The sequence below is a fragment of the Salmo trutta genome, chromosome 26 (assembly GCF_901001165.1).
Source record: "Salmo trutta chromosome 26, fSalTru1.1, whole genome shotgun sequence".
In the NCBI taxonomy this organism is placed as follows: domain Eukaryota; kingdom Metazoa; phylum Chordata; class Actinopteri; order Salmoniformes; family Salmonidae; genus Salmo; species Salmo trutta.
Window position 1 is genome coordinate 1,065,641 of NC_042982.1, and position 26,916 is coordinate 1,092,556.

Genomic DNA, 26,916 nt, shown 5'->3' on the forward strand with positions numbered 1-26,916 from the left:
TTCATGCGTCATAATACACCATGAAAGCTACACCTTTGGAGTCACTTGGCTAATGCTTATCAGACAAACAACCGTTAGTTGTGCTGCTCTGCTTTGCTTGTCACACGTGCATAATGTTACAGTTCTTTTCAATCACTTTGGTGCAATTAAGGATAAAAATCGAAACAGACTAAGCACATTTTCAATTTACTGAGTACAACAAACAAATTTACAAAGGCACTTTTTCACTACACCAAATCACTTTCAATGTGTATACATATTCAATCTAAGTATCTGTTAAAAAGCAATATTCACATCACTTTTGATATGATTTCTTGTCATTTATTTATTTTTTCAATCACTTAAATGGCGCATCTTTCAGTTGTAAGTGGTATATTTTCTGTTTACCGATCTCTAAACTGATAACACTTGTAATGTCCCCTATCTTTATGGGCAGAACCTTTTGATTTTGCATTCATTGGGGTTTCACACATCTTTCACCCATGAGTCATTCGTGCAAAATCTGAAGTTTTCCGTGAAATACTAGCTAGCATATAATGTCACATAAACCCAAACCACAGCTAAATGCAGCACTAACCTTTGATGATCTTCATCAGATGACAATCTTAGGACATTATGTTATATAATACATGCATGTCTGTTCAATCAAGTTCATATTTATATCAAAAACCAGCTTTTTACATTAGCAGGTGACTAGCATGTGACTAGCATTCCCACCGAACACTTCCGGTGAATTTACTAAATTACTCACGATAAACGTTCACAAAAAACATAACAATTATTTTAAGAATTATAGATACAGAACTCCTCTATGCACTCGATATGTCCGATTTTAAAATAGCTTTTCGGTGAAAGCACATTTTGCAATATTCTAAGTAGATAACCCAGCCATCACGGCTAGCCATTTAGACACCGACCAAGTTTAGCCCTGACCAAACTCCGATTTACTATTAGAAAAGTTTGATTACCTTTGGTGTTCTTCGTCAGAATGCACTCCCAGGACTGCTACTTCAATAACAAATGTTGGTTTGGTTCAAAATACTCCATTGTTATATCCAAATAGCGGCGTTTTGTTCGTGCGTTCAAGACACTATCCGAAGTGTAAATAAGGGTCACGAGCATGGCGCATTTCGTGACAAAAGATTTCTAAATATTCCATTACCGTACTTCGAAGCATGTCAACCGCTGTTTAAAATCAATTTTTATGCCACTTTTCTCGTAAAAAAGCGATAATATTCTGACCGGCAAAGCGTGTATACGTACAAAGAGAGAGAAAATAAAAGCATGCTATCCCCTCGTGCACGAGCCTGAGTCTCATAGTACTGTTACTGGCCACTATCCAAACACGCTAATGTTTTTCAGCCAGAGCCTGCAAAGCCACGATTCAGCTTTTTGCCGCCTTCTGAGATCCCATGGGAGCCGTAGGAAGTGTCACGTAACAGCAGAGATCCTCTGTAATGGATAGAGATAATCAAGAAGGGCAAGAAATGTTTAGACAGGGTACTTCCTGTACAGAATCTTCTCATGTTTTGGCCTGCCAAATGAGTTCTGTTATACTCACAGACACCATTCAAACAGTTTTAGAAACTTTGGAGTGTTTTCTATCCAAAGCTAATAATTATATGCATATTCTAGTTTCTGGGCAGGAGTAATAATCAGATTAAATTGGGTACGTTTTTTTATCCGGCCGTGAAAATACTGCCCCCTATCCAAAACAGGTTAACCTGTTGGGGATAGGGGGCAGTATTTACACGGCCGGATAAAAAACGTACCCAATTTAATCTGGTTACTACTCCTGCCCAGTAACTAGAATATGCATATAATTATTGGCTTTGGATAGAAAACACCCTAAAGTTTCTAAAACTGTTTGAATGGTGTCTGTGAGTATAACAGAACTCATATGGCAGGCAAAAACCTGAGAAGATTCTGACCAGGAAGTGGCCTGTCTGACAAGTTGTTGTCCATCTTGGCTCTTTTTATTGAAGACTGAGGAGACATGTATACTCATTGTATATACAGTACGTTAACCAAACACTACATAATTTTGGATCAGTAGTTATTTGTTTTGAGCAGTTTGATTACGCAATCCAGTGATTCCTTAATTAAAAGTTTTGCGCTTATGCTGTAGTGTGTTTGTGGTAGATGGTGGCAGATTGCGATAAATTACAGTATTCCGTCATTGTGCCAGACTAAAGCAAGAGGAAGTTAAAATAACAAACTGGGTTTAATTATATATATATATATATATATATATATATATATATATATATATATATATATTGAACCTTTATTTAACTAGGATAGTCAGTTAAGAACAAATTCTTATTTACAATGATGGCCTACACCGGCCAAACTCGGACGATGCTGGGCCAATTGTGCGCCGCCCTATGGGACTCCAAATCACGACCAGTTGTGATAAAGCCTGGATTCAAACCAGGGTGTCTGTACCACAGTGTGGAAAGAGTGACATCCCCTAGTCTATATAAAGTGACTTTCTGAAACACAGAGTTGTTCTTTGCTAATGTGAAGAAGAAACTGGACATATTAATAATAATATTTATTATGATAATAGATTTGTTTTATATAGTGCTTTTAATTACAAGTAGAATCTCAAAGTTGCTTTAAAAACTAAATTTAACAAAACATTTTACGAATCAAATTTAGATAATAGGCAGTTCGGAAGATAGTATCTTGAGCGGATGGAGCATAGATGGAACAGCCAGGCAGGAAGTTAGGTTTGTCAGATGTATCTAACAAAAGCCTATAGTTGACATTAACAAAACAATTCATTTACATTCAATATTTTTTAGGTCACTGGATCCCAACCTTTTTCGGTTACTGTACCACCAACGGAATTTTTCTCTGCTCTGAGAAGCCCTGAAGGGGTGTATTTTACCAGTAAGCCTATGCTTCATGAGTCTTCTCAAGTACCCCTTGTGGATAGGCCTAGTACCCCCAGGGGTTCTAGTACCCCGGTTGGGAACCACTGGTTTAGATAATAAAATAGTTTAATTGAAACTTAAATAAACAATTCCAGAATCAAATGAATGCTGCAAAAATCCTACCTTGGATTTAGTATAGGCCTAATCAAATGTTTACCAGCTGCAGCTATTTAAACTGTTGGCCTATATGGCCTGAGTATGGTCTATGAACAAAAGCCTGAATTAGACAACAAATAAAGCTACTAAAACAATAACTTCAAAACAGTCCATCACTTGTATTTCTTCAAATTTCTGTGCGGGAAAAGGATGTCATCCACAGTGCCTAGTCAGCTGGCTTCTCCTCTCTGACATCGCAAATCTATCTGTGGGTGACACTTTATCCTTTTGGAACCACACACAATTACCAGGTGAAGAGTAGGCTGTTTGCTTGTTTCTAAGGTGAGTTTGGCCTCTGAAGATATAGAAGAAATCAGCAAGATCTTTCAAGTATTCTTTCACAATAGCTGGCCTTATATTATCTTCAGTTTTGCACAGGGAACTGTCCCACACTGTGGTGGATAGCACCCTCCACACACGCACTCACTCTTTGTTTATGTAATGGTCTGTAAGGCACAAGTATCTACATTTTTTTTTTTTTTGTCGGTCCACACCATTGTATTTACCCAAGTTCTCTTTCAACTCCGGGACCACTTGATTTTTTTTGCCCAATGCAGGACTCTAGTGCAAGAGAATAGACATTCTCAGAGAGAAACATTCACACCTCCATTAATTTACAAAAGGATAGTCTTATAGCTTGGCTAGGTGTGAAAAGTCCCACAATTTGTGCTACAGTTTAGGCTACCGATATATGCTGCGGTCAGTCATCTGAGCGAGGGTAGGAGCGAGGTTTTAACTTTCTGAATGAAAGGGTTTAACCTGCTGAATTACATATTGTATATTACGTCAATTACCTCGAATAACCTGTACACCCGCACATTGACTCGGTACCGGTACCCCCTGTATATAGCCTCGTTACTGTTATTTTATTGTGTTACTAAATAAACTAAAGTTTTTTTTTAAATAAATATTTTCTTAAGTCTTATTTTTCTTAACTGCATTGTTGGTTAAGGGCTTGAAACATTTCACGGTAACGTCCTACACCTGTTGTATTCGGCGCATGTGACAAATATAATTTGATTATATTGAAGTAAGAAGGCAAAGAAATTATAATCAATCCCAGATAGAAAAAAGGTTTTAAAGTCTTTAGTACAGCAAAGATTGGGGACTCAGGGCAGTACCATTTCACTCATTTAATAAAGGTGGACATGGATCAGACTGTTGGGGTAGGTTCCTTGTTCCTTGTCAATCATTTGCTTATTGGTGAAATCAGCAATCAGACAATATCTTTAAGTAAATCAACCAAACCTTTATTAATGCAATTGCAGGCTGAAGTTGACAACGGGAAAATAGCACGCATGTTTCCGAGTAAATTCTGCAAAATAGGAAAGGTCCAAGTTGCTTTATTATCCTTGCAGTCAACCTCTAGTGATGTAACTGCCTACGTCAACACCTTCTACTCATGAGACCAAGCCCATGCATATACAGTTATACAAACTTGCAGGAGAGAACAATAGTCCAGTGTTTTCTAAGGGCTCAGCAGTAATTTTCCACTCCCGTGTGGCTTACAATGGTATGTCTGACTTGTCTTTTGTCTCTTTCACTCCCTTGCAGGGTTCTGTGTCTATGAATCTCTTTTAGCCTTGAGGTGCTTTCTCACAGACACGCTGTTTTGACTGCAGTAACTTGCACATCTCTCAGACCGTTTCTTATAAGAGGCAAAGACCAGAAAAGAACTGTGGAACAGTATTTAAACCTTATAATGCATATTTTGCTAATCTATGGTCCAGGACCCTATAAATGTAGTGGGGGAGGGGTCTTATAGCCCTTCCCCTTCTATTAATACAACATAAGCGTAATCAATTATTATAATACATCAATCATTTGGTGCAGCCCCTATCATGACCCCAAGTTGACCCCATCAAAACTAAAACTTTGAAGACTGAGATCGAGTCATTGAAGGCAGACCAGCAGAAAGAGAAACATTCTCAGAGGGCAGAGATACAGGCAACGGCTAATGCATATATCCGGCGCAAGGTGGCATTGATGGATTACCTGGCAGCATTGGCGGAGAGTTAGAATCAAAGACCTGATTTGCCTTAACGAAAAATGCATCAACACCCTACAAATATGTCATTTTATTATAATGTACATAATAATTACTCTTGAGATGAGCTGTAGCGAGAGGAGAGAGACTGTGTATGCTTAAGACGATCAGGAAGAATGTGTTGTTTAAGCTGGGTATAAATATAACATATTCGGCTCCAACAGCCCTGGACCCAATTCATTGGAATGCCCAATTAGCTATTTATACTAGTCCAAAGGTGGTCCCAACAGCACGCCACAAAAGAGGCAGGCCTGGGGGGCAGGACTCTTAAATACATTATTGGATGGTATCCGGGATTCGGCTATGCATAGCCAACTGTAGGGGTATTATACAGTGCATTCGGAAAGTATTCAGACCCCTTGACTTTTTCCACATTTTGTTACGTTACAGCCTTATTCTAAAATTGATAAAATTAGGTTTTTTTCTCATCAATCTACACACAATACCCCATAATCACAAAGCAAAAATTGGTTTTTAGAAATTTTTGCAAATGTAATAAAAAAAAAAAACGGAAATATAACATTTACATAAGTATTCAGACCCTTTACTCTGTACTTTGTTGAAGCACCTTTGGAAGCGATTACAGCCTCAAGTCTTCTTGGGTATGACGCTACAAGCTTGACACACCTGTATTTGGGGAGTTTCTCCCATTCTTCCCTGCAGATCCTCTCAAGCTCTGTCAGGTTGGATGCACAGCTATTTTCAGGTCTCTCCAGAGTTGTTCAATCAGGTTCAAGTCCGGGCTCTGACTTGTCCCGAAGCCAATCCTGTGTGGTCTTGACTGTGTGCTTAGGGTTGTGTTCCTGGTGGAAGATGAACCATCGCCCCACTCTGAGGTCCTAAGTGCTCTGGAGCATGTTTTCATCAAGGATCTCTCAGTACTTTGCTCCGTTCATCTTTCCTTTGATCCTGACTAGTCTCCCAGTCCTTGCCGCTGAAAAATATCCCCACAGCATGATACTGCCACCAACATGCTTCACCGTAGGGATAGTGCCAGGTTTCCTCCATACGTGACGGTTGGCATTCAGGCCAAAGAGTTCAATCTTGGTTTCATCAGACCAGAGAATCTTGCTTCTCATGGTCCCACTAAGCGCAGCAGGTAGTCTAGTGGTTAGAGTGTTGGGCCAGTAACCGAAGGGTTGCTAGATCAAATCCCCGAGCTGACAAGGTAAACATTTGTTGTTCTGCCCCTGAACAAGGCAGTTAACCTGCTGTTTCTAGACTGTCATTGTAAATAAGAATTTGTTCTTAACTGACTTGCCTAGTTAAATAAAGGATAAATAAAAAGCGCAAACCAGATGGGATGGCGTATTGCTGTGGTAGCCATGCTTGTTAAGTGTGCCTTGATTTCTAAATAAATCACCGACAGTGTCACCAGCAAAGCACCATCATACCTCCTCCATGCTTCACGGTGGGAACTACACATGCAGAGATCATATGTTCACCTACTCTGCATCTCACAAAGACAAGGCGGTTGGAACCAAAAATATCAAATTTGGACTCTTCAGACCAAAGGACAGATTTCCACCGGTCAATTGCTTGTGTGTCTTGGCCCAACCAAGTCTCTTCTTCTTATTGGTGTCCTTTAGTAGTGGTCTTTTTGCAGCAATTTTACCATGAAGGCCTGATTCATGCATTCTCCTCTGAACAATTGATGTTGAGATGTCTGTTACTTGAACTCTGTGAAGCATTTATTTGGGCTGCGATTTCTGAGGCTGGTAACTCTAATGAACTTATCCTCTGAAGCGTTGAAGAGGGTGAGGGACAAGATTTTGGAGTCACGATTCTTATCAGCCACACCTTTTGATCTCTGGAACTCCACCTCTGACAGTCAGAGGCAACAACCGTGTCAGATTCGTCAGGTCATTGGTTCACCCTGACATTTACATTCCTCATCTGGCACCAGAACTTGAAGAACTGCTCACCAAGCACAGCAAGGGCCATCCGGACCATTATGCTGTTCTGCTATTCCAATAATGCTTAACCAAACAGAGATACCATGAGTGGGCACAGAATACCAACTGGTATGAGGCAAATTTGACTTACAAGTGAACCTCTGAGTGTTCATCATGAATACTGTGTCTCAAAAGTTTCCCTCCAGCGACGCAACCCAGAAAAACATCAAAGACAGAGTAAATGAGTACTTGAGGTCGCAGAGAAAGTCCAGACATGCCCTTCTCTCCCTTATCTAAGAAAAATTTCATTGTTCTGTTGTTTTTTTGTCACACTGTATAGTAGCCTAATAAACATCTGCAGTTTAAAAGTCTTTAAAAATATATAATTCAATAATATATTTTTACTACGGTAAGTTCAGATGCTGTGTTTTTTATTTTTAGAATACAGTCCTGGGCTTACAGTAGTGATGGACATTGGTCACAGTTCACGCCTTGATGAGCCATTAAATTGGATAATAGCCAGCACAAACTCGCATAATAGTTAATTGGTGATCGAAACTAATTTGTATGAGAGGTTGGTGTGTTCTTCAGGAAAAAAAGACATTCTTTAAAATGATAAATCTCAAATAAAGGCCAGGATATAATATCAACAAGAGAGTGGAACGAGAATGTAACAAGTCACTTATGAATTGAAACGACCAGATTTGATTAAAACAAACAAATGTCGGCCTTTAACCGTCCAAATATTTCATACAATATTTTGCCCATATTTGTATTTTTTAAGGACATGTATTAACGGATGTTTTAGTACAGTAGTATAATACGCCTACATATGATATATGCCTACATAGGCTAATGTAAAAGGCATTTTTTTTTTTTTTATATAATCTCAAACTGCACCAGTGAAATTATGCTCAATTCAATTTTAATCATGACATGTATTCACAATTGCATGGCATGATGATCTCTGCTCGGCTTCAAATGCCCTCATTAATAAATGGAGTAGCTGTGCTCAAAGATGCCTTCTGGTGGTTCAAACAAGCATTAACAGCAAGCACTGTAACACACTGTACCGCACCACTGTATACTGCACGCTATATCGCACTATGATGCAACTGTTAATTGAGGAACCACTAGTTAATTGTATTGGTAACAAATGACAAAATCATACGAAAAGTAAATTGGCCGCAGGGCCAGACGGATTACCAGGACGTGTACTGCGAGCATGTGCTGACCAACTGGCATTTTCAACCTCTCCCCGTCCGAGTCTGAAATACCAACATGTTTTAAGCAGACCACCATAGTCCCTGTGCCCAAGAACACTAAGGTAACCTGCCTAAATGACTACCGACCCGTAGCACTTACGTCTGTAGCCATAAAGTGCTTTGAAAGGCTGGTCATGGCTCACATCAACACCATTATCCCAGAAACCCTAGACCCACTCAATTTGCATACCGCCCTTACAGATCCACAGATGATGCAATCTCTAGTGCACTCCACACTGCCCTTTCCCACCTGGACAAAAGGAACACCTATGTCAGAATGCTATTCATTGACTACAGCTCAGTGTTCAACACCATAGTGCCCTCAAAGCTCATCAATAAGCTAAGGACCCTGGGACTAAACACCTCCCTCTACAACTGGATCCTGGACTTCCTGACGGGCCGCCCCCAGGTGGTAAGTGTAGGTAACAACACATCCGCCACGCTGATCCTCAACACGGGGGCCCCTCAGGGATGTGTGCTCAGTCCCCTCCTGTACTCCCTGTTCTCTCATGACTGCACAGCCTGATCAACGACGAGACAGATTATCGGGAGGAGGTCAGAGGCCTGGCCAGGACAACAAGCTCTCCCTCAACATGATCAAGACAAAGGAGATGATTGTGGACTACAGGAAAAAGAGGACTGAGCACCCCCCATGCTCATCGACGGGCTGTAGTGGAGCAAGTTGAGAGCTTCAAGTTCCTTGCTGTCCACATCACCAACAAACTAACATGGTCCAAGCACACCAAGACAGTCGTGAAGAGGGCACAAAAACCTATTCCCCCTCAGGAGACTAAAAGGATTTGGCATGGGTCCTCAGATCCTCAAAAGGTTCTACAGCTGCACCATCGAGAGCATCCTGACTGGTTGCATCACTGCCTGGAATGGCATCTGCTCGGCCTCCGACTGCAAGGCACTACAGAGGGTAGTGCGTACGGCCCAGTACATCACTGGGGCCAAGCTTCCTGCCATCCAGGACCTCTATACAAGGCGGTGTCAGAGGAAGGCCCTAATTGTCAGACTCCAGCCACCCTAGTCATAGACTGTTCTCTCTGGTACCGCATGGCAAGCGGTACCGGAGTGCCAAGTCTAGGTCCAAGAGGCTTCTAAACAGCTTCAACCCCCAAGGCATAAGACTTCTGAACATCTAATCAAATGGCTACCCAGACTATTTGCATTGCTCTCCCCCTCCCCCTCTTTTACAACCCTTCTACTCTGTTGTTATCATCTATGCATAGTCACTTTAATAACTCTACCTACATGTACATATTACCTCGACTAACCGGTGCCCCCGCACATTGACTCTGGTCCGGTACCCCCCTGTATATACAGCCATGGCCAAAGGTTTTGAGAATGACACAAATATAAATTTTCACAACGTCTACTGCCTCAGTTTGTATGATGGCAATTTGCATATACTCCAGAATGTTATGAAGAGTGATCAGATGAATTGCAATTAATTGTAAAGTCCCTCTTTGTCATGCAAATGAACTGAATCCCCCAAAAAACATTTCCACTGCATTTCAGCCCTGCCACAAAAGGACCAGCTGACATCATGTCAGTGACTCTTTCGTTAACCTCTCTGGGGTATGTGGGACGGTAGCGTCCCACTCGACAACAGCCAGTGAAATTGCAGGGCGCCAAATTCAAAACAACAGAAATCTCATAATTAAAATTCCTCAAACATACAAGTATTATACACCATTTTAAAGATAACATCTTGTTAATCCAACCACAGTGTCCAATTTCAAAAAGGCTTCATGGCGAATGCATACATTGCGATTATGTTAGGATGGCGCCTAGTCACAAAAAAACATGCAGCCATTTTCCAGCCAAAGAGAGGAGTCACAAAAAGCAGAAATAGAGATAAAATTAATCACTAACCTTTGATGATCTTCATCAGATGGCACTCATAGGACTTCATGTTACATAATACATGTATGTTTTGTTCGATAAAGTTCATATTTATATCCAAAAATCTCAGTTTACATTGGCGCGTTATGTTCAGTAATATTTTGCCTCTAAAAAACATCTGGTGATTTTGCAGAGAGCCACATCAATTTACAGAAATACTCATCATAAACTTTGATGAAAGATCGAAGTGTTATGCATAGGATTATAGATACACTTCTCCTTAATGCAACCGCTGTGTCAGATTTCAAAAAAGATTTATGGTGAAAGCACACCATGCGATAATCTGAGTACAGCGCTCAGCCACCAAAACAAGCCATACAGATACCCGCCATGTTGTGGAGTCAACAAAAGTCAGAAATGGTGTTATAAATATTCACTTACCTTTGATGATCTTCATCGGAATGCACTCCCAGGCATCCCAGTTCCACAATAAATGTTTGTTTTGTTCCATAAAGTTAATCTTTATGTCCAAAGACCTCCATTTTGTTTGCGTGTTAGGTTCACTATTCCAAATGCACAAGGCGTGTTCACTAAGTCCAGACAAAAAGTCAAAAAAGTTATATTACAGTTTGTAGAAACATGTCAAACGATGTATAGAATCAATCTTTAGGATGTTTTATCATAAATCTTCAATAATATTCCAACCGGACAATTCCTTTGTCTTTAGAATTGAAAGGGAACCCAGCTCACTCTCACAGCTGTGCGCGCGTGACTGAGCTCATGGCATTCTGCCAGACACCTGATTCAAACAGCTCTCATTCTCTCCCACTTCACAGTAGAAGCCTGAAACAACGTTCTATAGAGTGTTGACATCTACTAGAAGCCTTAGGAAGTGCAATATGACCCCACAGACACTGTATATTGGATAGGCAATCACTTGAAAAACTATTTCCCACTTCCTGGTTGGATTTTTGTCAGGTTGGATTTTTCTCAGGTTTTCGCCTGCCATATGAGTTCTGTTATACTCACAGACATCATTCAAACAGTTTTAGAAACTTCAGAGTGTTTTCTATTCAAATCTACTAATAACATGCATATCCTAGCTTCTGGGCCTGAGTAGCAGGCAGTTTACTCTGGGCACGCTTTTCATCCGAACATGAAAATACTGCCCCCTACCCTAAAGAAGTTAACACAGGTGTGAGTGTTGACGAGGACAAGGCTGGAGATCACTCTGTCATGCTGATTGAGTTCGAATAACAGACTGAAAGCTTCACAAGGAGGGTGGTGCTAGGAATCATTGTTCTTCCTCGGTCAATCATGGTTACCTGGAAGGAAACATGTGCCGTCATCATTGCTTTGCACAAAAAGGTCTTCACTGGCAAGGATATTGCTGCCAGTAAGATTGCACCTATACTTGCATCAAGAACTTCGAGAGTGGTTCAATTGTTGTGAAGAAGACTTCAGGGCGCCCAAGAAAGTCCAGCAAGCGCCAGGACCGTCTCCTAAAGTTGACTCAGTTGCGGGATCGTGGCACCACCAGTACAGAGATTGCGCAGGAATGGCAGCAGGCAGTTGTGAGTGCATCTGCACGCACAGTGAAGCAAAGACTTTTGGAGGATGGCCTGGTGTCAAGAAGGGCAGCAAAGAAAAACATCAGGGACAGACTGATATTCTGCAAAAGGTACAGGGATTGGACTGCTGAGGACTGGGTAGTCATTTTCTCTGATGAATCCCCTTTCTGATTGTTTGGGGCATCCGGAAAAAAAGCTTGTCCGGAGAAGACATGGTGAGCGCTTCCATGAGTCCTGTGTCATGCTAACAGTAAAGCATCCTGAGACCATTCATGTGTGGGGTTGCTTCTCAGCCAAGGGAGTGGGCTCACTCACAATTTTGCCTAAGAACTCAGCCATGAATAAAGAATGGTACCAACACGTCCTCCGAGAGCAACTTCTCCCAACCATCCAGGAACAGTTTGGTGACGAACAATGCTTTTTCCAGCATGATGGAGCACCTTGCCATAAGGCAAAAGTGATAACTAAGTGGCTCGGGAAAATAAAACATCCATATTTTGGGTCCATGGCCAGGAAACTCCCCAGACCTTAATCCCATTGAGAACTTGTGGTCAAACCTCAAGAGGCGGGTGGACAAACAAAAACCCACAAATTCTGACAAACTACAAGCATTGATTATGCAAGAATGGGCTGCCATCAGTCAGGATGTGGCCCAGAAGTTAATTGACAGCATGCCAGGGCGGATTGCAGAGGTCTTGAAAAAGAAGGGTCAACACTGCAAATATTGACTCTTTGCATCAACTTCATGTAATTGTCAATAGAAGCCTTTGACACTTATGAAACGCTTGTAATTATACTTCAGTATTCCATAGTAACATGTGACAAAAATATCTAAAGACACTGTAGCAGTAAATTTTGTCGAAATTATTTTGTGTCATTCTCAAAACTTTTGGCCGGGACTGTACAGTCAATGTGTTGATAGAACTTCGGTAGCGTTTTCCTCAAATTTGCTTTGTTAAAATCCCCAGATACAATAAATGCGGCCTTAGGATATGTGGTTTCCAATTTGCACAAAGTCCAGTGTAGTTCCTTGAGGGCTGTTGTGGTATCGGCTTGAGGGGGAATATAAACGTCTGTGACTATAACCGAAGAGAATTCTCTTGGGAGGTAATAATGTCGGCATTTGATTGTGAGGTATTCTAGGTCGGGTGAACAAAAGGACTTGAATGTCTGTACGTTATCACAATCACACCATGAGTAGTTAATCATGAAACATACACCCTCGCCTTTCTTCTTCCCGGAGAGTTCTTTATTCCTGTCTGCGCGATGTACTGAGAACCCAGCTGGCTGTATGGACGGGAACAGTGTATCCGGAGAGAGCCATGATTCCGTGAAACGGAGTATGTTACAGTCCCTAGTGTCTCTCTGGAAGGAGATCCTCGCCCTGAGCTCATCTACTTTATTGTCCAAAGACTGAACATTAGCGAGTAATATACTCAGAAGCGGTGGATAGTGTGCACGCCTCCTGAGTCGGACTAGAAGTCCACTCCCAACACCTCTTCTCTGCCGGCGGCATATTGGAGCAGCCTCTGAGCTGGCTTCTCTCTAAAACTACACATCCATCTGAAGGTGATGCTTTATCCTTTGGAATCACATAATTACCAGGTGAACAGTAGACATCTTGAAGCCATCGAGGAAATCAACAATTCTTTCACAATAGCCGGTTTTGCGCTTTACTGTCCCGTTCCGTGGTTGATAACATCCACTCTTCATTTATGTAATTGTCTGTAAGGCACAAGTATCCTTGCCACTCTTTAGAGATTTTGTTTCTCTAATTTCTTCAAGAGATATTTCCTTATTCAGGAAGTTAGAGTCTTCCTGGTTCAGGGTAGGAAGATTACAGTCCTCCAAAAAGTTTTGCATAATTAAGGGGTTAGGATCCGCTTTAGATGTATATAAAGTCTCATAAAACTGACGGAATCTGTCATTGATGTCTTTGGGGGAAGAGAGTAATTCCCCAGATGCAGATTTAACTCTGTGAATCATTCGGTCACTCACATTTTTTTGAAGTTGTCTGGCGAGTAATTTGTGTGGTTTGTCACCAAACTCAAAATATTTTTGCTTGGCATAGAGAAAAGATTTAGCAATTTTAGCAGAGAGGATCTGATTGTATTTAAATTTTAAAGACATAATTTTTTTTATGTTTCTCCCTAGATGGGTGTCTAGCATTCTCCCTATCCAGTAAGTGAATTTGTCCCTCCAGTTCTACCAATTCTCTTCTGTTTTGCCTACTCCTGGCAGTCTGAAAGGAGATGATACAGCCTCTCAAATAAGCCTTCAGCGTTTCCCACAGTAATGCTGGGGAAGTCTCTGTGTTGTCGTTGGTATCAAAGAAAAATGTAATTTAGTCTTTAAGATGTTCCCAGAATGTTGGTTCTGTGAGGAGCTGAGGGTTCAGCCTCCAGACCCTCTCGTTTGGTACGATGTCACCCAATCTCAGGGAGAAGGTGAGTGGACTGTGGTCAGAGATTATAATATCATGATATCTCACATTACAGGTATAGGGGAGTAGTTTAGCATCAACCAAAAAGTAGTCAATTCGAGTATAAACATTGTGAACATGAGAGTAAAAGGAGTATTCCCTACCCGTAGGCTTAGAGATCCTCCATATATCAAATAAGTTCGAATTTTTTATGTAGGTATTCAAGAATTCGCTTGAATAGGAGGTAGGGGTTCGCCGGGTAGAGGATCTATCCAAATATTGGTCTAGTACACAGTTAAGGTCCCCTCCAATGACCAGGTTAGTATGGGAGATATCTGGAATCAGGGCAAGGACTCTTGAAAAAAGAGGGGTTATCAATGTTTGGCCCATAGATATTTAGTAGAGTTACAGAAGTAGAGTGGATCTCTCCTATTACGATCACATAACGACCCTCTTTGTCCACAATAGTGGTTTTATGTAGAAAGGGAATTCCTTTCCGTACCAGAATCGCTGTGCCTCTCGTTTTGGCAGAGAAGTTAGAGTGATACACTTGCCCCACCCACTTACATTTAAGTCTGTTATGAGAATTGTTTTTCAGATGGGTTTCTTGCAAAAATCTAATATCAGACGAGAGTGCTTTCAAGTGGGCTAGGACCTTGCCTCTCTTAATTGGTTCGTTTAAACCCTTGACATTCCAGGAAGTGAATGTAAGCCTCGCCCACCTCTCATTTGTAGTTCCTATGGTGGCCTGCATAACATGTAAGTCACTAAAAAGGTAAGAAAGCGCACCAAACCATCACGATCAGCATATGTAGCACCTACACCCGAGCAGTATCCAACCCACCCCTCCCCCCCTGCAAGCACCTTTACTCTCCACCACGTTCCCCTACTTTCCCCAACATTTACCCCTCCCATCAACCCACATTTAACAGGCATACACAAATAGGAGAGAAAAAAAATATGAAAATAAAAATAATAAACACATTGTCTGGCCGATGCCAAAAAAGAACGGTGCGACCTCGAACAAGAGGTAAAATAAAAATAAAATCCCAACTGTACGTTCACGTCTCACTATCCTAGAACTTCTACTAACATATGAACTGAGGAGGCTCCCGCGATTAAAGTGTTCAATTAGCATCTATTAAACCTAAACAGAATAAGTTGCAACTTAAACATATTGTGCACTTAAGCTTCATCTTGGGTCAATCCCTGAGATAAGCAAGATGTAGCATCACAAGATTATATTGCTAGGCAATGCCGGTCTAAACATAAACCATCAGCAACCGACATAGACAGCAGAACAATTACATATTGTGGGTTAGGAGATGGGAACAAGGATTTTGATAAATTGAATGTACCCCCCAATCAAAAAAAATATCAAAAAAATAATAAATCATTTTTAAAATAATCCCCCAAAAATATTGATCTCTATATATACATAATATATACATACATATTCACATACATACACACATGTGCACATATACACACACACACACACACACACACATGCGTGTATACATACACACACATGTGCGCATGTATATACACACATACCCACATATGTACACAAGCACCACGGAGGGCTGGTGGGAATCTAATCGTGAGAGCGGGCCAGGCTATGACAAAGGCAGAACAGCACAAAACATCAACTTGCTATCCAGGTGTCTGCATCTGCCCCTTCCCAGCCATCCCCCCCAGACCCCCGCAAGCAATAAATAAATGGTATGGTAATAGGAATAATGTGAGAATTGAAAAATAAATAACGAAACAAAACAAAAATGGGGGAATATAAGTATATCCGTCCGAAAGTGTCAATGATCAGACACCTTCTGGAGACACCTGAAACTTCACCTCTTTAAGGAATACCTGGGATAGGATTAAGTGATCCTTCTAACCCTCCTACCCTCCCCCCCAAAAAGATATAGATGTACTATTGTAAAGTGGTTGTTTCACTGGATATCATAAGGTGAATGCACCAATTTGTAAGTCGCTCTGGATAAGAGCGTCTGCTAAATGACGTAAATGGAAATGGAAGGCCTCCCAAACAGGCATGGCCCTAAACCCAGTCGGAATGAATGTGAAATTAACGTTAAATGAGAGCTCTAACCGCCCTCCATTGGTCAGCTCAGCGTGTTACATGTTCGGTAGCCCTTGTTGAGACCGTTTAGTACGGTTTCACCTGTTATGGTATAGTATGGGTTCGAGTCCATGAGCAGACCCTAACACACAATGACAAGGCACTCTAACCTGTACGGGGGATTGGCGTATATTCCCGGATAAACTTCTCTGCGTCCAAAACCGAGGAGAGCCAAATCTTCTCCCCGGAAGGCGGGGTAATTCTTAGTCTTGCAGGGAAGAGCAAGGCTGGGCGAAGATGGAGTTTCTGGAGTTTGGTCGTGACATCTCTGTAGCCGCCGCGGTGCTTTGCCACATCGGGCGCATAATCCTCATATACACGGAAGGGATGCCCTTTATGTAACAGGTTGCCCCTCATTCGAGCCTCGCGCAGGATAAGATCCTTGGTTTTGAAAGTGTGACAACAGATGATTACTGGGCGAGGAAGTTGGCCCGGACGAGGCACTGGGACAAGGGCGCGATGTGCACGGTCCAGTTGGGGATCTGAAGCCAAAACATCCGTTCCCATTGCATCCTTCAATAGCTTGGCGAAGAAGTCAGTGGGGCGAGAGCCCGCCTCCACCCCCTCTTCCAGACCAACAACGCGAAGGTTATGACGTCTGGATCGGCCCTCCAGGTCGACCACTTTCACAGAAAGCCTCTCCACACTATCCTGCAATGACGTGCATAGCTTCTCTAACTCGTCGATCCTACCAGCGTTGAATTCAGAAGCTTTCTTAAGGTCCACAATACTCTGGCCCTGGGAGGCGACCGTTCGAATGGTGCTCTCAATTTTAGTGTCCAGTTCAGCAATAGTAGCCTTAAGATCCTCAGCTATAGCAACACGTAGTTCTCCCAAAGCCCGGGTAAGTTCTGTAAGTGTCACGTTGTTACCTGTGCCTTCCGCCATGTCTGTCTCGTTGTTTGGCGGGGAGTAGTCCTCCGAAGTGGATTTATTGTCCTTTGGTCGCTTATTACTCGGCATTTTCACATAGAAAGTTACAATATTGTATTAGAAAGAAACGTTTGTTGTAAAAAGTGCCATAAAGTAGGTTAGGTTAGATTATTTCGCAAGAAAGTTGCAGGAGCCTCTCACACAGCCGTTCACTCCAACATGCTAGCTCTGCCCCCGTGCCTTGCATTTTTTGCTATTGAATTAAATGTTTGTTAAAATCACTAAATGTTGACCTGATAATTATTTGACGTATTGGTGACTAAATGAAATGGTATTTCATGAAGAATATGTTTTCTGCATGAATGACTCGGGTGAAAGATGTGTTCAACTCCAATGAATGCACCATCAAAGGTTCTGAACATTACACAGGGGACATTACTAGTGTTATCAGTTTAGAGTTTTGAAAATCTACATCTGTAAAATGCATCAAAGAGATTGAAAACATTGAACATTGTCATTAAAGTGATAGTTCACAAAAATCACGCAATTACCCTGTAAGCAGTCTATGGTCAAGATATGACAATAATCCACGCATTGGTTTTGTTAACCAGGCCACTTTTTCCAAATGCTAACTTTTTAGCATTTGTGGCACAAATCTAATGTAAGTCAATGGTACCGATATTGGAATTGATTTCCTATCCAAATCATCCTGAAGTATAAAGTTACAAATAGATGTTTTGGACATGTAGCTAAATGCTATATCGGTACCATTGACTTGCATTGGATTTGTGCCACAAATGCTAAAAAGTGTGCATTTGGAAACGGTGGCCAGGTAAGCAAAAGCAAATCATCGATTGCTGTCTAACCTTGTCCGTAAACTGTTTACAGGGTAAGGAAACCAATATGTAATTTTGCAATTTGGGTGAACTATCCCTTTTGAGGGTTGTAAATGGAAGCATATACAGTGTGCGGGCCTTTCTGTTATTTTCATGTATACTTTATTAGCCCAGCACTTATGTTTTTAATCGTGTGCGTATGACCATGAATATGGACATTGGTAGCAAATGAACAGTCTCTTTCGTAGTTTCATAGCGTACTGTCTGGTTTAATGTTTCTCCCCATCTGCTCTCCTGTTGCAGTGTCGTACAGTGAAGATCACCATCCTCGGGGATGAGGGCGTGCCGGTGCAGGTGGACGGAGAGGCCTGGGTCCAGCCCCCGGGGTACATCAAGATTATCCACAAGAACCGCACTCAGACCCTCACCAGAGACAGAGTGAGTACACATCTATGGTGTCATATTAGATGCCTTATTTCTAGGGCCTCGAGTTTTGCCTGACCAATTAGGATCCAGTTTTTCCAGGTCCAGTCGTGGTCCGGACCGCCTAACATTGGCCTTCAACCTGACAAATTGAGGCTCATTCCGTGAATACGCTGTTGTGTATATATTACATTAAAGTGCAAATTATCACGAAAAGGCACAGCTTCACCTTATCATATTCTGCAGTTGTAATTGACATGATTTGTTTGTATAGTATTTGTATCTGTCTTGTGTAACTGTTGCCGTTATATTGCAGTCATATGTTTACTTGACGTATCGCATCTAACTTACCACAACTATTGTTCCCTCTGGGAAGAATACGGCTATTTTATTTTATTCTATTTTATTTATCCTGTTGCCTGTTTGTCCAAGGCCTTTGAGAGCACGCTGAAGTCATGGGAAGACAAGCAGAGGTGCGAGTTCCCCCGTCCGCTGCCCCAGTATGCATTGCAGCCGGAGATCGTATCCGAGGAAGAAGCCTCCCAGATCAACCTGTTTGGCCAGGCGGCCGGCGCTCTCATCCACAGGTAAGGTTACTTGAATTCATTATTAATTAATAATAGCATTAGATTAAAGCAGGGTAGAGTTCAATTCCATTTAGATTGAAACATTCGTGGAACAAAATAATTTTCTCAAATTGGAATTTCAGTTAATCTAAATGGATTTGTACCAGCCCATGATATACAATGCCCTCAATAGGTCATCTTACGGCCAAACTATATCAGACACTCCGATGTTCCGTTTGCTGCTTCTGGCATACAGTAGCATGCCAAAAACAGCACTTACGGAACGCTTGCAGTGTAGTTTCACAGTAACATTAGATGTTCGATGTCGTGACAAACTGTCTGTGTGTTCCCAGTATCCGAGAGATCGCCCAGTCCCACCACAGTATGGAGCAGGAGCTGGCCCACGCCGTCAATGCAAGCTCAAAGGCCATGGACGTGGTCTACGCCAATTCCAAGAGCACAGGGGTACGTGGGGCTCCTGTTCTACCTTTCTTTTATACCAGTCAACCAACTTCTAGTAGTACAGGGGTGCCCAAAATACGTCCCGCATGCCAAATGTGGCCGAGTGCCAATCTTTTTTGGCTCATATGGTATTCATGCCCCTTAACTTATTCCACATTTTGTTGTGTTACAGCCTGAATTCAAAATAGATTCAAAATGTTTTCCTCGCCCATCTACACACAATACCCCATAATGACAAAGTGAAAACATGTTTTTTTTACATTTTAGAAAATGTTTTAAAAATGAGTATTTACACCCCGGAGTCTATACTTTGTAGAATCACTTATGGCAGCGATGGCAGCTGTGAGTCTTTCTGGGTAAGTCTATAAGAGCTGGATTGTACAACATTTGCCCATTTTATTATTTTCTAAATTCTGTTTTTTGATCATTGCTAGACAACAATTTTCAGGTCTTGCAATAGATTTTCAAGTAGATTTAAGTGAAAACTGTAACTTGGCCACTCAGGAACGTTCACTATCTTCTGGGTAAGCAACTCCAGTGTAGATTTGGCATTGGGTTTTAGGTTATTGCCCTGCTGAAAGGTGAGTTCACCTCCCAGTGTCTGGTGCCTGTGCTTCTGAAAAACTCTCCAATCCTTAATAATTACAAGCACACCCATAACATGATGCAGCCACCACTATGCTTGAAAATAGAGAGTGGTAATCAGTAATATGGGGCAAATACAATAAAACACAACCCTTTGTATTCAGGACAAAAAGTGAATTGCTTTACCATGTTTTTGGCAGGCCTAGATAAATGCATCATTTTTTTTCTGGCCTTGTGTTCTAAAAATATGTTGTTTTTTTCATTTGAGTTCTTGAGTTCAATATAATTTATTGTGGCAAAACCTAAGAAATGTAGTTGTGTCCTGTTGATAAATATGGATTCCCCCTGTGAAGAAAGTGTAGAATTGAAGGAAATTGTTTTAAAATGTTTAATATAAAATAAAATTGCACCCTCACTTTCAGACACTTTCAGTCTGACGCCAATGTCTATATTATTATAATACCATAAGCTGCAAGCTTACGGCAGTGAATTTCAGTGCGAGTCTCCTGCTTTCACTCAATTCTCTGGTTTAATAAGAGCAATGGGAGTCCTTGACCATGCAGTTGCAGCCAAATATATTGGCACACTTGCGCTTTTCTTAAATAATTCCCTATTTCTGAAATAATTCTGAAATGATTTTCAACATTGCAGAACCAATTTTATTTTTGTAAACTTAAGTTTACAATTTTAATTTAGAAAAAAAAAGACAAATGGCATGGACAAAATGATTGACACTCCGTAAGCTAGTACTTTGTTACCCAGCCTTTGGCCAAGATAACTGCCAATGCTTGTTGTAGTCATCAATGAGCTTGCTGCACCTTTCTACTGACAATTTGTCCCACTTTTCAGTAGGAAACTGCTCTAATTCTTCAATATTTGAGTGGTACCTGCCACCAAGTGCTGTTTTCAGATCTCGCCATAGGTTTTGGAAGTAGAAAGCTGCAGCAAGCTCATTGATGGCTACAAGAAGCGTTTGCATAACACCTTCTTGTTGAACATCTCATTCCAAAATCATGGGCATTAATATGGAGTTGGTCCCCCCTTTGCTGCTGCAACAACCTCCACTCTTCTGGGAAGGCTTTCCACTTGAAGTTGGAACGTTGCTGCAGGGACTTGCTTTCATTCAGCCACAAGAACATTAGTGAAGTTGGCCCTGAAGTTGGGCGATTAGGCCTGGCTCGCAGTCAGCGTTCCAATTCATCCCAAAGATGTTCGATGGGGTTGAGGTCAGGGCTCTGTGCAGGCCAGTCAAGTTCTTCCACACCAATCTCGACAAACCATTTCTGTATGGACCTCGCTTTGTGCACGGGGGCATTATCATGCTGAAACTGGAAAGTGCCTTCCCCAAACTATTGCCACAAAGTTGGAAGCACAGAATGTCATTGTATGCTGCAGAGTTAAGATGTCCCTTCACTGGAACTAAGGGGCCAAGCCCGAACCATGAAAAACAGTCTCAGACCATTATTCCTCCTCCACCAAACTTTACAGTTGGCACTATTTTTTCGGGCAGGTAGCCTTCGCCTGGCATCTGCCAAACCCAGATTCGTTCATTGGACTGCCAAGATGGTGAAGTGTGATTCATCACTCCAGAGAACGCATTTCCACTGATGCAGAGTCCAAAGGTGGCGAGCTTTAAACCACTCCAGCCGACACTTGGCATTGCGCAAAGTGAACAAAGGCTTGTGTGCAGCTGCTCGGCCATGGAAACCCATTTCATGAAGCTCCCGACGAACAGTTCTTGTGCTGACGCAGTTTGGAATTTGGTAGTGAGTGTTGCAACGCGCTTCAGCACTCGGCGGTCCTGTTCTGTGAGCTTGTGTGGCCTTCGTTGTTGCTCCTAGACGTTTCCACTTCACAATTACAGCATTTACAGTGGACAGGGCAGCTCTAGCAGGGCAGAAATTTGACAAACTGACTTGTTGGTAAGGAGGCATCCTATGATGGTGCCACGTTGAAAGTCACTGAGCTCTTCTGTAAGGCCATTCTACTGCCAATGTTTGTCTATGGGGATTGCATAGCTGTGTGCTCAATTTTATACACCTGTCAGCAGGTGTGGCTGAAATAGCCAAATCAACAATTTGAAGGGGTATCAGCATACCTTTGTATATATAGTGTATCTTAGCCAAAGGCTGTGCAACCAAGTACTAGCTCCGGGGTGCCAATAATTTTGTCCGTGCCATTTGTCATTCATTTGTACATTTAAATTGTGAACTTAAGTTTACAATAATACAACTGGTTCTATAATGTTTAAAATCCCAATTAGGTGTGGTTTTTCAATTTCAACTTATTCTAGAAGAAATAGGGAATTATTTAAGAAAAATGCCAATATATTTGGCCGCAACAGAATGTTAGAGCTATGTGAATTGTAAGTTACAGAGGATACAGTAAAGTGAAGGGCGAAAGGTTGATTTTGGAATTATTTGTCATGTTCCATGATATGACCACTCTAGCAGAGACCTTATGGTAAAGTGACGAATATGACCTTGCATTTTTCCCCCATTGACTTGTGTATGATTCCTGATGTCATCAATGTTCCTCAGCCTATAAGAGGCTGCTCTCTAGTGGTCAAATACAGGCACTAACGCCTAAATACAACATTAGGATGTCCAGTTGGATGTTACATTTGTAAGTTATCATAACATTTGAAATGCAAGGAAAATACATTTTTGAATACTTTTTTCAAGAAAATGTGTTTTTTATGGCGTAAAAAAAACATGGAGGGGGGTGCCCCGCAGGAAAACACCAGAGGTGTGGCACAAAGTCCCTTTGAAATCTGAAACAAAGTCAAAACAAGACATCGGGTAGTAGGGTTAATGTTATGGTCAGCATACTATCTCAACTGTCTTTCTCAGTCTTCCATCTGTTACCCACCCTCCTCTCTCTCAGTCCTTGATGAAGGCCCTTTTATCTTCCTCAAATCTTTCTTTGTCCTTAATCATGACCTCTCTCTCCTCCACTACCTTTTTTCTTATTTAGTCTTCTAAATCTCCTCAAGCCTCTGCCTCCAGTGATCAATGGAGTCCATGACACTCCAATCAATCAAATGTATTTATAGAGCCCTTCTTACATCAGCTGATGTCACAAAGTGTTGTACAGAATCCCAGCCTAAAACCCCAAACAGCAAGTAATGCAGGTGTAGAAGCACGGTGGCTAGGAAAAACTCCCTAGAAAGGGCGGAACCTTGGAAGAAACCTAGAGAGAAACCAGGCTATGAGGGGTGGCCAGTCCTCTTCTGGTTGTGCCCGGGTGAAGATTATAACAGAACATGTACAAGATGTTCAAATGTTCATAGATGACCAGCAGGGTCAAATAATAATAATCACAGTGGTTCTAGAGGAGGAGTATCTCAGGAGTAAATGTCAGTTGGCTTTTCATAGCCGATCATTGAGAGTATCTCTACCTCTCTTGCTGTCTCTAGAGAGTTGAAAACAGCAAGTCTGGGACAAGGTAGCATGTCCGGTGAACAGGTCAGGGTTCCATAGCCGCAGGCAGAACAGTTGAAACTGGAGCAGCAGCACGACCAGGTGGACTGGGGACAGCAAGGAGTCATCAGGCCAGGTAGTCCTGAGGCATTGTCCTAGGGCTCAGTTCCTCCGAGAGAGAGAGAGAAAGAGAGAGAAAAAGAGAGAGAGAATTAGAGAGAGTATGCTTAAATTCACACAGAACACCGGATAAGACAGGAGAAATACTCCAGATATAACAGACTGACCCTAGCACCCCGACACAAACTATTGCAGCCTAAATACTGGAGGCTGAGACAGGAGGGGTCAGGAGACACTGTGACCACGTCTGACGATTCCCCCGGACAGGGACAAACAGGTAGGATATAACCCCTCCCACTTTGCCAAAGCACAGCCCACACCACTAGAGGGATATCTTCAACCACCAAATTACTATCCTGAGACGAGGCCGAGTATAGCCCACGGCACGATCTCCCCCACGGCACGAACCCAAGGGGGGGCGCCAACCCGGACAGGAAGATCACATCAGTGACTCAATCCACTCCATCGTTGTAACATTAGTTGTGTTCGAATACTCATACTAACCATACTATTTGTGATGGAAATTGAGTATGTAGTATGCTTATTGGTCGTGGTATGGATATAGATAGTAATCCAAAAGTTCCCAGATGTCGTACTAAAGTTGCCAAAATACGAAGTATACAAGCAGTGGACACTATTTCTGTGCTTTTAGGGCCCATAATGCAATTCTTCAGAAAATGTGCGTGGCTACACGTTTTCAGATTTGAAGTTAATGGCAGAAAATATGCAGCTGAAGTCTGACGAGAGTGGATACAAATTCATTGCTTTAACTAATGACAAATGTTAAGAAAATGTTGAGCAATGTAATAAAGGAATTTTCAAATACGTTAAGTTACACCAGACATTTGGCTGACCATTTGTTAGCTACAGTATCCGTACGAACCGAATATCATTACAGCAGTATGTACCGGTATGTTAGCTAGCTAGCAACCAAACATAACGTTAGTTGGCTACTCGTATATCGGACTTGCCAGTATATTAACTATATGCCATCTAACTAACTACCCAACATTTATTGACTTAATTATTCACGTCTTTCTTAGCTAAGTGGTATAGTCGTTGTGCATTTGCAATGGACATTGTTAATTCGCTCTGGCTATCTACTCCAAATTTCAGAGCACTCTCGTCTGAGTGTGCCAGTGCATAATAACTGAAGCAGCACAGTTAGTCACCAATGGTCTGGGTAACATGAAAACAGCCTAACCAGCTCTGCTGGGATGTTTTCTCATTTGTGTCTGGAAGTAGCTAGCAAGCTAGCCAACGTTAGCCAGTTAGCTTGGGTGCTTGACTACTGGTGTTGTGAGGTCAGAACGCTCGCACCAACCCTACTCCCAGTGTGTGCTCTGAACACACCGAGAACGAAACACTCCGAATTTACGAAAGGACAATCTGACAACGCTCTGAATTTACGAACGCTCAGAGCGCACTCTTGAGTGCGAACGCACCCTAGGTGTTTCTGTTTCTTCATCCTCCTCCTTCTCCCTCTTAATTACTCCCTTCTCTTTCTCAATGTCCTTGCGCACTCTCTCTATTTCCACATTATTTTGCACCTCGTCTTATTTCCATTTCACCACCACAGCCAGGATTGTTGCTGTCTCCTTCTCCTCAGTGATGGCTGCTCTAATCTCCTCCATCCATTCTATTTTGATTATCAAGCCATTCCACATTAATAAATTGTAGTTCATTACTGTAAATGCAAGTAGTCAACTTGCAATGATAGTCCATTTTATTATAAGTGTGTGTATGTGTGAGTGTGTACATTTGTGTGTCTTTGCCTCTATTTGTTTGTTGTGAGAGTGCTGGGATTGTTTAGAGGGTTGTTTAGCGTCAGTTGGCTGACCCATTTGAGGAAGGGGAGACCTGCAGATTTGCTCATCACCATAGGGTGTCTGGGAGGATGATAGTGTATACACAACAATGAAGCCTGCAATGTGACCATCGGAGCCATGTTCTTTTCTGTAAAAATTGTAATGCTCAGCCTGAGGTGGTCTGGCTACATGACGAACACAGGCTAGAATTTATTTTCAGAAAGGAAGAATTTGACATTGGCCAATTTATTTCCAAACTCTAGGGGAGAAGAAGAAATGTATTGTTTATATGAATTAACCTTAACCTTACAATGTGACCAAGTGGTAGATATAGATGCTACAAATGCAATATATACATCTTAAATTGTAATATGTCATTTTGTTTTGCGCTTTGATGATTTGTGTCTTGTGATTAAGCTCATATGGGCTGGGCAGTGGGCACCAAATGGTGTATGACATTTGAAATCAAATCAATTAGATATCTACACAACCTACATACAGTATTCACACACATACAATGCACTTTGTCCCCCTGCTTCTGTGGTTAACTAAATGCATCTGTGGTTTGTGTACATATGTCATTTATTTGTGTTCATCTTGGTTCTACGCAGGGTCTGAACTGCAGTGTTGTGGTTCAGATGGTCAGTAACGTCAAGGCCCTTCACAGTGAGACAGAGCTGCTACTGGCAGGCAAGATGTGCCTGGTAAGTCTCAAAGCTGTTGTCTGCCTGCCTGTCGGTGTGTCTGTCTGCCTGTGTGCAGCTGCCTGCGTCTATTTTTTTGGGGGGGGGGGGTGTTCAATATGTTTTTTTTGTAAATACGAATGTCTTCCCAGCAATTGGACCCTCCACAGAAGGAGCAGTTGACTGAAGCCCTGGGCACTGTGGCTCAGCAGCTACGCAGACTGTCAGACATACCCTGGCTGTGTCAGCTCATCCAACCTGGGGATGATGAGGTAGATCTAGATGCCACCACACACACTATTCACACCAGCCACTTACCTCAGTGTTTTTCAATCTTAGTCCTAGGGACCCACAGGGGAGTACATTTTAGTCCCGCTCCAGTAATGCCACACCTGATTTAACCCCTTACATTTGTGGGTATTGGCCAATATGGATAGGGCTAAATTGAAATGTTTCTTACAGAAGTGGAAATATGGAAATAATCTATAACCATGGATTATTATTATTATTATTATTATAGATTATTTCCATATTTCCACTTCTGTAAGAAACATTTCAATTTAGCCCTATCCATATTGGCCAATACCCACAAATGTAAGGGGTTAAATCAGGTGTGGCATTACTGGAGCGGGACTAAAATGTACTCCCCTGTGGGTCCCTAGGACTAAGATTGAAAAACACTGAGGTAAGTGGCTGGTGTGAATAGTTAAAAGGGAACAGTTTGGAGATTATGGGGAAATTATTAGACTAAAGGTGACAACACAACAGTTCACCTGACACAAGACTGAATCCAAACATTATACTGTTGATTTTATGTGCATTTTACATTTACTGTACTTTTTACATTTG

At 41.8% G+C, this 26,916-nt stretch overlaps 1 protein-coding gene across 3 annotated transcripts in view; it reads left to right on the forward strand.

Moving 5' to 3' along the window:
* LOC115162855 (diacylglycerol kinase delta-like) overlaps window positions 1-26,916 on the forward strand; it is a 61,507-nt gene that overhangs the window by 29,575 nt on the left and 5,016 nt on the right. For all 3 annotated transcript variants that reach the window (XR_003869655.1, XM_029714296.1, XM_029714297.1), the window contains 5 exons: window positions 18,302-18,436; window positions 18,854-19,008; window positions 19,341-19,452; window positions 25,996-26,088; window positions 26,220-26,339. Coding sequence is in view for 2 of the 3 variants with exons in the window: in XM_029714296.1 (XP_029570156.1) it covers window positions 18,302-18,436; window positions 18,854-19,008; window positions 19,341-19,452; window positions 25,996-26,088; window positions 26,220-26,339 (615 nt within the window). In the remaining variant the exon portion in view is untranslated. The remainder of the gene's footprint in view (window positions 1-18,301; window positions 18,437-18,853; window positions 19,009-19,340; window positions 19,453-25,995; window positions 26,089-26,219; window positions 26,340-26,916) is intronic.